This window comes from Vulpes vulpes, chromosome 5 (genome assembly GCF_048418805.1).
Source record: "Vulpes vulpes isolate BD-2025 chromosome 5, VulVul3, whole genome shotgun sequence".
Classification (NCBI taxonomy): domain Eukaryota; kingdom Metazoa; phylum Chordata; class Mammalia; order Carnivora; family Canidae; genus Vulpes; species Vulpes vulpes.
This window is the reverse complement of record NC_132784.1, coordinates 10,461,756-10,473,153: the sequence shown is the minus strand read 5'-3', so window position 1 is coordinate 10,473,153 and position 11,398 is coordinate 10,461,756. Positions and strand designations below refer to the sequence as shown.

The following is an 11,398-nucleotide window of genomic DNA, read 5'->3' as shown; positions in this document are numbered from 1 at the left end:
CTAATCTTTAAGAAATTGGAAATCGAAACTATGAGATACTATCTCACACCCACTAGGAGGATGGCTGCTATCAAAAAATCCCAGAAAACAGCAAGTCTTGGTGAGTATATAGAGAAATTGGAGCCCTGGTGCACTGTCAATGAGAATGTAAATGGTATAGTTTTTTTTTTTTTTGTTTTTTTTTTTTTTTTTGAGGAATTGCCATTCCTCAAAAAGGAAAAAAAAAAAAAGCATTACCATTTCATTTCTGGGTCTAATTTAAAAGATTTGAAAGCAGGGTCTCAAAGAGATATTTATATACCCATACTCATAACAGCACTATTCACAATAGCCAAAAGGTGGAAGCAATTCAATGTCTATCAACTGATGAATGGATAAACAAAATATGGTGCATACATACAATGGAATATTTTTCAGCCTTAAAAACAAAGGAGGAAAAAAAAAAAAAAACAAAGGAGGGGATCCCTTGGTGGCGCAGCGGTTTGGCGCCTGCCTTTGGCCCAGGGCGCGATCCTGGAGACCCCGGATCGAATCCCACGTCGGGCTCCCGGTGCATGGAGCCTGCTTCTCCCTCTGCCTATGTCTCTGCCTCTCTCTTTCTCTCTGTGTGACTATCATAAATAAATAAAAGAAAAAAAAAAGGAAATCCTGTCACATGCTATAACATGTATAAAACTTAAGGACATTATGCTAAGTTAAATTACCCAGTCAGAAAAAAGACAAATACTGTATGTTTCCACTTATATGAGATACTTAGTCAAAATTATAGACACAAAAAGTACAACAGTGGTTGTCAAGGTTTAGGGGGCAGGAAACATGGGGAGCTATTAAGTACAGAGCTTCAATTTTACAATTTGAAAAGAATTATAGAGTTGTCTGGTAGTGATAGTTATACAGCATTTTGAATGTATATACAAAGACCACTGAACTGTATACACTTAAAAATAGGATGATAAATACGTGTTTTACCACAATGGAAAAAAAAAAAACAACCACCAAATTCCCTATCCCTATATTTATTTCCTTTTTATACCCTAATCTACTCCCAATCATGCACCCATTGCATGACTGGGACTCTCAAGCTTCACTGCATCCTCTAGGATGCTTGGTCTACCGTCAGCAAATTCCACATACCTTCACCTCCTTCTCTGAACATTTGCTTCTCTTGCTTGTTTTCACCAAAGCTTGGCTCTCTTCCATGAGGACACCCTAGCTCTCTCAAGTGAAATCATTTTCTTCTTTTATTTCTTCTTTTTTTCTTTCTTCTTCCCCGTGCTCTCTGGAAATCAGGATAGAGTTGGTGTCCTCTTTGCCCCCATGGCCATTTCCTTCACAAACCCCAACTCCTGTGAAACACGTGCCATCAAACTATTCCAGCCTTGCTACAGTGATCCACCAACCCCCTCATCACTCTCCCTCCTTCTTGAATTATTTTAGCACCTGGACTTTGTGTTCTTCACCACTGTCCTTTTCACCATTCTTGCCAATTTCAACGTTGGCAGAGACAATCCACCCAACATCTTGGCCTCTTGTAGCTGAGCCTCTGGTTTTGATGGTACTTGAGACATAATTTCTGGAAGTAACTGAGGGATAACATGGAAAGGTCAATGCCACTGAAGGAAGTATTTATTATTTACTTTTCCTGAGAGAAGGGAGCACACCATGCCATGTGGGGCCACATGGGAGGTACTAGGGTCAGTCAGGAAGCAGAAGGGGGAAGCAGAAAACATGGCCCAGAGCCTCTACTGAGGTTTCCATGGGAAGGAATGGTGAGGCAGAATAGGGAAGTTTGAAGAAGTTTAGGATTGGATAGTTTCAATAATTTTGGTGGGTTCTGGGCTTATAGGGGTGGTCTCCAGTTGTCCAGATCATTTAAAGCAGGGGAAATATTGGCTTGGCATGTGAGACTTAAAGGAGGTGATTAGGGATAAGGTCTCTAGATTGGTTGGTTTGTCATATGAAAGGTATTCTTGCAGTAGAAGTGAGAGGAGTCATTTGTTTCTCTAGGAATTAGCTCGTCCCAAGAGGGGCATTTTTTCCAGGATTAGCAAGGTCCCTAAATTGTCAAAACATCATAAAATATGAAAAAATTTTAAAAACATGATTCATACATCTCCTTAATTTTCAGTAATCTCTTCCACCCCACCATAGTCATTGACTCCTACAGTCATACTCTTGACCTTGCCATCACTGTACTGACACCACCTCTGAAATGTCCATTTCCAGCCTCCCAACTTCTTTTCTTTTTAAGATTTATTTATTTATTTGTTCATGATAGACAGAGAGAGAGAGGCAGAGACACAGGCAGAGGGAGAAGCAGGCTCCATGCAGGGAGCCCGACACAGGACTCGATCCCGGGACTCCAGGATTGTGCCCTGGGCCAAAGGCAGATGCCAAACCACTGAGCCACCTAGGGATCCCCAGCCTCCCACCTTCTCACCACCACCTCCATACACTTCTATGTGCCTTACTATGGTGGCCCAATTCCAACAATCCTTAAATTCCACCGGGACAATGATCTTGTCACTTCTTCCTTCTGCAAAGGGCTTAGAAACAGTGTTGGCCACATGGTGTCCACAATTTCAGTGTTAAGCACATAAATCACCCTCAGGGTCCCTCACTGTCCTCTTCTCTAGCTTAGTGTTCATGGTCCATCACTATATAACCACTTCTTTGCAAACACCCTCACCTCCCTTGTCCATTTTTCCCCACCCTGTGCTTGACTGGCAAACTCTACCTCTGCCTAAACCCTTCAACTATCCATCCACCCCTCCCTGCACCTGAGCACCTGAACATTGTTGGAAAAAAATCACAAAAAAAAATCACAATAACTGTCTCACACTGTGTTTTGTTTTGCTTTTGAGAGAGACAGAGAGTGAGGACACACATTCAAGCATTGGGGGTAGGGGGAAGGGAGAGAAAAAAATCCCAAGCAGCTTCCATGTTCAGCATGGAGCCCGACGTGGGGCTCAATCCCACAACCCTGAGAACATGACCTGAGCCAAAACCAAGAGTTGGATGCTTAACTGACTGAGCCACCCAGGCACCCCAGTCTCATACTGTGTTTTTGATCCAGATTTCAAGTGGGCACTCAATGCTATCCAACAATCATTACAGTTTCCTGGTGGGTTCTTTCCTTCTCTTCATGTGGTAAATACACATCTTTTCTGCTTTCTTCATACTTTCATCACCCCACCCACTATGCTTTTAGCTGAGTTTCCCCGATGTGTCACTGAGAAAACAAAGTAGCAATCAGGTAAGAACAGCCTCATCTTTATCTTCCCACCCTGAAATCACTAGCCTGGGTGCACTAACCACAGCTTCCCCCCTTTTTCAGCGTTATTGAGATATAATAGACATATAATATTGTGTGAGTTTAATGTTACAGCATAGTAATATGATGGCAACTTTCCTCTTATTACTGTGAAGAATTGCTCCTTATCCCACTTCTCCTCCTACTCATGCCCTGGACCCCATCCCCTCTCACCTACCTAAAGAATCCTTTCCTTGAAGGATCCCCTCTCTCTGGTATCATCAATTTGTCTCTCTCAATGAGATAGTCTCAGCATAATATTTCTCAGTGAGATCATTATCCGTGTAAACATGCCAAACAAAACAGAACAAACCCTTTCTTTGACTCCATCCTTCACAGTTAAGAGGGTTGTCTGTATTCATAGGAGTAGAATTGCCAGATCATATGGTAATTCTATGTTTAACTTTACGAGGAGCTGCCGAACCGTGTTCTACAGTGGCTGAGCCATTTCACATTCCTACTGTACAAGAGCTCTCCCAAAGTATGAGAGCTTCAGTTTCTGCACATCCTCGCCCTTGTCTGTTGTTTTTTGTTTTTGTTTTGTTTTTTTATGGCTGTCTCAATGAGTGAAGAAGTATCTCATATGAATTTGACTTGTATTCTCCTAATGACTAGGGATGCTGAGCATCTTTTTATGTGCTTGTTGGCCATCTGTATATCTATCTTCTTTGAAGGAGTGTCTCTTCAAGTCATTTGTTCATTTTTAAATTGGGTCAATTGTCTTTTTGTTGTTGAGTTCTTATAGATTCTGGAAACTAGGCCCTCATGGTATCTATGACTTGCAAATATTTTCTCCCATTCTGTGAACTACCTTTTCATTTCTTGATAATGTTCTTTGATGCTCAAAAGTTTTTAAGTAGATGAAGTCAAATTGGTCAGCGTACATTAAACATACATTAAAAAAATAACATTTGAGGGCAGCCCCAGTGGTGCAGTGGTTTAGCGCCGCCTGCAGCCCGGGGTCTGATCCTGGAGACACAGGATCGAGTCCCACGTCGGGCTCCCTGCATGGAGCCGGCTTCTCTCTCTGCCTCTCCCTCTCTCTCTGAATAAATAAATCTTTAAAAAAAATAACATTTGATTATGGAAATTTGCAAACATACATAGAGCACAGTATAATGAACCCCCCAAACTTGACACAAAGCTTAAACAACTTCCAACATTTTGTTGATGTTTCATCTATGCCCCTGGTTTTCATGGTGGTGGTAGTGGTTTTGTTTTGACTGTAATATTTTGAACTAAATAGCAAACATCATGTCATTGCACCTATAAATACTTCAATATGCATCTCTAACTGATAAGAACTTTTTGGTTTCCATAAATATACATCATCCAACCTAACAAAATAAGCAATTCATTAACATCACCTGATATTCAATCCATATTCAGATCTCTTTGGTTGTCTCAAAAGTGTCTCTTTTACAGTAAGTAAACTATTGATTCAGGATCCCAGCAAAAGCCATGAATTCCATTTAACTGCTGCGTCTTTCATATCTTATTTGATGTCTCCTTCCATTGTTTTTTATGCCATTGATTTGTTAGGGAAACCACATCGTTTGCCCTGTAGACTATCCCACATCCCAAATCTAGCTGAGATCACATATCCCCATAATAACCCCGGGGGTAGGTGGTACTCTCATCTCATCTTATTGATGAGAATACTAGGACTTTTTCCAAAAGTCACACAGCTAGGAAGAGGTGGAGCCAGGATCTAACCCAAATACTTCGGCTTCATCAGCTGTACTAGATTTACATCTGGTCACAGAATGCTTTATGACAGCCTTTCAAGGCCAAGATTGAAGGGAGGTTCAAGTGCATGCCATTTGAAGTTGCCTCCCCACTTTAGTTATACAGATGAGAGTATCTAGGAAACTTCTAGGATTGGATGTAATAAGGTCCTTTGAAACTGATATTATCTTCACTACTTATTTTGTTAGGTGGGATGAAGCATGAGATGAGGAAACCGAGGTCCAGACGGGTGATGTCCTTTACACAAGAGCCCCCTGCCTCTTAAGAAAGGTCTCTTTCCCTAGGCTGCAGTCTCCCTAAGAACTACTTCTGGGCTGAGGGACCAGCCAGGACCACCCTCTCCGTTCTTCTCTAGTATCAGCAGGGTTATCTCTGCCAGGCCAGCTTATAGCTCCAAAAAGGGGCTGCTGGGCCACACCTGAGACAGGAAACGCCATGGGATGCTACACACAGAGGGTTAGCTGGGAATCAGGTATGGTCCCAACTGATCATTGCAGCTGGTCCTTTGTGGTCAAAAGCCCTGCAGAGAGGGCTGAGCTGGTGGCTTGTCTGGAGACACAAGAGTCCACAGCCTGCTTGCTAACTGTCCAAAGCCCCATCCCAATGCCCATAGGCTTCTGGGTCTCCATACATCCTCACCTTCCCTTGCAGCCTCATCTTTCCACCCAGGAGCTAAGACCTCCCCACCCTTTACCCCAGGGCTTGGATGGAAGAGAGAGTCAGAGACAGAGGCCAGGCCCTCTTGGGAGAATTCACAAGACCCACTAGACTGAATTTGTCTGGAGGCAGGTGATGTCATGGGAAATGTACAGGGACAGGAGTCCTGTGCCACTCGGGTGCATGCTAGGTGCATATGCTCTGGGCACCCTGCTCAAGCTAAATGCTTCCGTTTCTTCATCTGTAAAATGGGAATAATGGACTTCCTGTGTCCACAGACCTTTTCTCTAAGAGCCAGATAGTCAAAAGTGTAGGCTTTCTAGGTCAGACTGTCTCTGTCCTGGCTACTCAACTCTGCCCTTCTGGAGGAAAGCAGCCAGAAGGAGGTGACTTTAAAGAAACAGACATGGCTGTCTTCCCAATAAAACTTTATTTACAGGGATCCCAGGGTGGCGCAGCGGTTTGGCGCCTGCCTTTGGCCCAGGCTGCGATCCTGGAGACCTGGGATCGAATCCCATGTCGGGCTCCTGGTATGGAGCCTGCTTCTCCCTCTGCCTGTGTCTCTGCCTCTCTCTCTCTCTTTATCTATCATAAATAAATAAAATCTTTAAAAAAAAACTTTATTTACAAATGTTAATAGAATAAAGCCCAGACCAGCCAGACTAGCCCACCGGCGGTGAACGCTTCCAGACAGTAAAGGCCATGGACCCGGCAGTCAGGGGGGCATGGGCCCCGATGGGGGCTCAGCCGTAGGCCACCTCCTGACCCACGCAGGGCTGCTGTTTCGGGTGACCCAGCCCGCTTCGCTCATCCCGAGGCGAGAAAGTCGCCCGCTCCAAGGTGCAGTAAGTAGCAAAGGAACCTCCTGCTCCCACGCCCGCCCCAGTCGCCGGCGGGCTAGTACCCGCGCCCCGGCTCCGGCCCCGCCCCCGAATCCCCGCCCCCTATAGTCCCCGCCCCCAGAGCTCGGGCCGACGTGCACCGCGCATGCCCCGCCCCGTATAGTCCCCGCCCCCAGAGCTCGGGGTGACTTGCACCGCGCACGCCCCGCCCCTATAGTCCCCGCCCCCTGTAGTCCCCGCCCCCAGAGCTCAGGCCGACGTGCACCGCGCACGCCCCGCCCCCCTATAGTCCCCGCCCCCAGAGCGCGGGCCGACGTGCACCGCGCCTGTCCCGCCCCTGTGGTTCCCGCCCCCTATGGTCCCCACCCCCAGAGCTCGGGCTGACGTACGCCGCGCACGCCCCGCCCCCTATAGTCCCCGCCCCCAGAGCGCGGGCCGACGTGCACCGCGCCTGTCCCGCCCCTGTGGTTCCCGCCCCCTATGGTCCCCACGCCCAGAGCTCGGGCTGTCGTACGCCGCGCACGCCCCGCCCCCTATAGTCCCCGCCCCCAGAGCGCGGGCCGACGTACGCCGCGCACGCCCCGCCCCCTCTCCCGCGGGCGCACGTGCCGCCGGGTCCCGGGCTGCGGCGGCCGCGGAGGTGAGTGCCCGGTGGGCGGCGGAGTTCGCGGGGCCGGCCGGGCCCCCGCCCCAGCATCGCCTCCGGCCGCCGGCTCGAACTGCGGGGCGCAGCCTGGGGGCCCGGGAGGGGCGCCCCAGCCCCTGGTCGCCCGGCCTGGAGCGCGGCCTCGGCGCTGGGGGCCTTAGGACTCTGTCCAGGACCCTTGCGGTCCTCGCCTCAGTCTCTCGGGAAAGTAGCCCCAAGCGATGTGTCCTTCCGGGAGTTTTTGTTGAAACAGGCCAGGGCTGCCCCGCGTTCTTGATTGCGGCAACTTACTTGCTAATGAAACGCGTGTCGCAGGCAGGAAGACCTCAGGCTTCAGCCAGAGTAAAATAGTGAATTCTTGCTGCAATATTTACGGATGAAGGGAGGGGGCGCCTGGGAGGTGTTTCCAAATAAACCAGTTGGAAGAGGAATGTGGGTGGGAGAAGAGGAAACAAGATTGGCCACGAGTTGGTTCAAGTTGGCTAATGTGCTAGTTTGTCTGCTTCGTGTATATTTGTGATTTAGCATTCAAGATGTTTTCGGAAATGAAGTTTGCTGTGAACCCTTGATACCCTGTGTTCCCACACTGGACCGGTGCTAGCCAGCCCCGCTGCAGGGCAAGTACTGGGTGGCGGGAACTTGTTTTCTCAGGTCTGGAGGCTCAAAGTCCAAGATGAAGGTCCCGAGAGCGCTCCCCTTGGCTTGTAGACAGTCACTTCTGGCTTGTGTCCCTTCGTGGGCTGCCCCCCTAAGTGTCTGTGTCCTAACCTGTTCCCTTAGGGACACCGGTCAGAAGAGGACCTACCCTAATGACCTCACTTTAACTTAATTATCTCTTTAAAAACCCCATCTCTAAATACAGTTACATTGTGAGAGACAGAGAGTTAAGGCTTCAGCATATGAATTTGAAGGGGACACGACTCAGCCTGCAGCACTGCCACTTTGCGATGTTGGGGTTTCCAACTTGCTTAGCTTATCCGTGCCTCGGTTTCCAGGGCTTTAAAATAGGGGCAATAGTAGTAATTAGGTTGAGTTGTGAGGATTCAGTCGTTAGACAGTATATATAAAGCTCTCAGTAAATAAAATCTTAAAAAAAAAAAAAAGGGGATCCCTGGGTGGCTCAGCGGTTTAGCGCCTGCCTTTGGCCCAGGGCGCGATCCTGGAGAGCCGGGATCGAGTCCCACGTCGGGCTCCCGGCATGGAGCCTGCTTCTCTCCCTCTGCCTGTGTCTCTGCCTCTCTCTCTCTATGTCTATCATAAATAAATAAAATCTTAAAGCTCTCAGAATTGTGTTTAGCATATAGGAAGTAATCAGTTAAGTTGAACTTAGGTTTCACCTATAAATTAGCAATCATAGGGCTTCTCTATGGGATGAATAGCGGAGTGAGGCCGTTGGGTACTTCGTGCTGTGCCTAGTCCTGGGAATAATCACAGGATCATCACAAGGGGTGTCTGCTGCTGTGCCACACTAGTTACTTTATGTGTGTTCAGTCATATACTCCTCACAGCCACTCATGATGCGATCGTCGGAAGCCTGTTGGGCAGATGGAGAAGGTGATGCACAGAGATGGAGGTTGGATTTGAACTCTGGCTCTAGAGCTCATGTTCTTTTTTTTTTTTTTTTTTTTTTTTTTTTAAACAGAGAGAGAGAGGCAGAGACAGACAGAGGGAGAAGCAGGCTCCATGCAGGGAGCCCGATGCGGGACCCAATCCCGGGTCTCCAGGATCATGACCTGAGCCAAAGGCAGACGCCCAACCGCTGAGCCACCCAGGCATCCCTAGAGCTCATGTTCTTAACCACCTTGCTGTATTGCCCCCGCTAAAAAGAATGTGATCTTGGGATATGTTCAGTGTGCAGGCTGACCCAGGGAACTATTGGCTCTCTTCTCTTTTTCTTAACCCAGGTTCACATCGGTAGCCACACTCATGGCAGGTCCCCTGTGGCGGGCCGCAGCATTCGTGCAGAAACACAGAGCAGGCCTGTTGGTGGGTTCCTGTGCCGGCCTGTTCGGGGCCCAGATCTCATACCACCTCTTACCAGATCCTGTGATCCGGTGGCTGTACCAGTACTGGCCTCAGGGCCAGCCAGCTCCGCTCTCCCCAGAGCTGCAGAGCCTCTTCCAAGAGGTGCTCCAGGACGTGGGTGTCCCCTCGGGCCATAGCTATGAGGCTTTCACCTCATTCACCTTCCAGCCTGTGAGTGCTGGCTTCCCGCGACTCCCTGCTGGGGCCATAGTGGGCATCCCAGCCACCTTCCTGGGTGGCACATTGATCGACAGTGATGATCCAGTAGTTGTACACGGGCAAAGAGTCAACTGGCAGAGCCCAGCAGGCACCCGGCTGAGAGATGCCCTGACCCTGTCCCGCGACGCCCAGAAGTTTGCCTTGGCCAAGGAAGTGGTATACCTGGAGAGCAGTACAGCTGCCCTACAGGCCCTGTTGGCCCCAGCTTGCCTGGCAGGAACCTGGGCGCTGGGCGTGGGTGCCAAGCATGCACTGGGGCTCTATGGAGGCCCCATGAATTTACGGGCTGCCTTCAACCTGGCAGCAGCAGTGGCAGGCTTTGTGGCCTATGCCTTCTCCACGGACTCTCTCACTCATGCGCTGGAAGCCTGGCTCGACCGCCGCACAGCTGCGCTGTCTACAGCCTATGCCCAGGGTGGAGTGGAGTTCTATGAGAAGATTTTGTCGGGCAACATAGCCCTGCGCAGTCTCTTGGGCAAGCGTGGAGAGCAGCTGTATACGCCCAGTGGGAACATCGTTCCCAGACACTGGTTTCGCATCAAACATTTACCCTACACAACCCGCCGGGATTCTGTGCTGCAGATGTGGAGGGCAACACTCAACCCAGGCCACTCCTGAGGGACTCATCACAAGGACAGATGCAGCTCATGCAAGCACCACCCTGATGTTGACTCAGGGCTCTCAGTGCCTCTGGACCCATGGCCACATGTCAGTGAATCATAGACTTTGGAATTAAACAGCCTAGATTTTACCCCAGCCCATTGTCCCAGTGACCTTGAGCAAGTCCCTTTTGAAGCTGAGCCTTGGTTTCCTCAAGTGTAAAATGGGGATGCTTAAATTACCTGGCAGGATTTGGGGGTTGCGTGAGCTATGAACAAAAGGGCCTGGCCAAGAGGACGTGCTGTTAAATAAATGGGATATTCCTCCGTGGTCTTTGAATACCAGCAGGCTGGGGGAATCAGGCCACATCTCACCACTGGAGGTGCTTACAGGGTGTGGACACTTTTCCTACACTGAAGAACCACTGTAATTCACCTGGTGGTCTAATCTCAACTTGAACTGGCAGGAAAAGCTTTAAAGGGCCCAGGTGAGAAGCTAGTGTGGCCCTAAGAGGTTGGGAGATGGGAGCTTGATGGGGGAGCTTCAAGGGTGGTGTATCCAGCGCAGATGGCATGCTCAGAGCCCCGGGGCCTGAAGGAGAAAGTGTTGTGTTGCTGGACCCTGATGAGACTTGTGGCGTGGGAGACTTGGCAGGAGCTCTGGCCAAAGATAGAAGGAACAATCCATTTGCAAAACCAAGGCCCTGCAGGGAAGGAGCCTGCTGATATAATCCAGAGCATGGTCAGTGCCTGGAGAGAAGAGGCACTGGGGAAGAGGGGAAGAAGTAGGGGGAGCTTTGGTTCCCGGGGCAGGGAAGAAGCAGGATGGAGGTGGGCGAGGTGGACTGGGCCTAGTGTCATGCCCGGGGCCCAGCAGAATGCTGCACCCTTGCCCTGTTTGTTTCCCTCAAGCTTTCTGGTGGCAGGTAGAGCAGACCCCACTTTTGATCCTTGGACAGGAGACCCCTTCCCAGGAAAGGTGAGGACAGTTGTGGCCAGCAAGCTAGGCTCACTTGGCCATTCATGTATATTTATTGTTGATTATGTTTTCCATGGAAGAATGGAAGAATTCAGGCCTGGCACCAGTGTACTTCAGGGCACAGCGATGAGGCCACGCCCAGGTCCACAAAGCCAGGACCAGTGGTGGCAGACGGTTCCTGCAAGAGACTGAATGGGGCGTGGGCAGGGTGGGCGGCAGGTCTTCCTGCTGGTTCCTTCGCAGTGCCTAGAGGTCATGCTGTGGCTCGACTTGACCAGCCTGAGTTCCCAGGTCAGGCCTGGGCAGACACCCCATCTCAGGTCCCAGGATGCCTGATGAACGCGTAGGTGGTTGCAGGAGTTAGTGAGC

The 11,398-nt window shown here is 49.6% G+C and overlaps 1 protein-coding gene across 2 annotated transcripts; it reads left to right on the top strand.

Annotated features, from left to right (window-relative positions):
* Positions 1 to 7,111: 7,111 nt before the first annotated feature.
* Positions 7,112 to 10,377, top strand: TMEM177 (transmembrane protein 177). 2 transcript variants are annotated; one of them, XM_072757554.1, is made up of 2 exons: positions 7,112 to 7,201; positions 8,850 to 10,377. In XM_072757554.1, exon 2 carries the CDS (start codon positions 9,134 to 9,136, stop codon positions 10,067 to 10,069), a length of 936 nt encoding a protein of 311 aa, XP_072613655.1. In that variant the 5' UTR covers positions 7,112 to 7,201; positions 8,850 to 9,133; the 3' UTR covers positions 10,070 to 10,377. The 2 variants fall into 2 exon arrangements, with proteins under 2 accessions (XP_072613655.1, XP_072613656.1); XM_072757555.1 differs by having other exon boundaries at positions 7,123 to 7,201; positions 9,112 to 10,377.
* Positions 10,378 to 11,398: the final 1,021 nt, after the last annotated feature.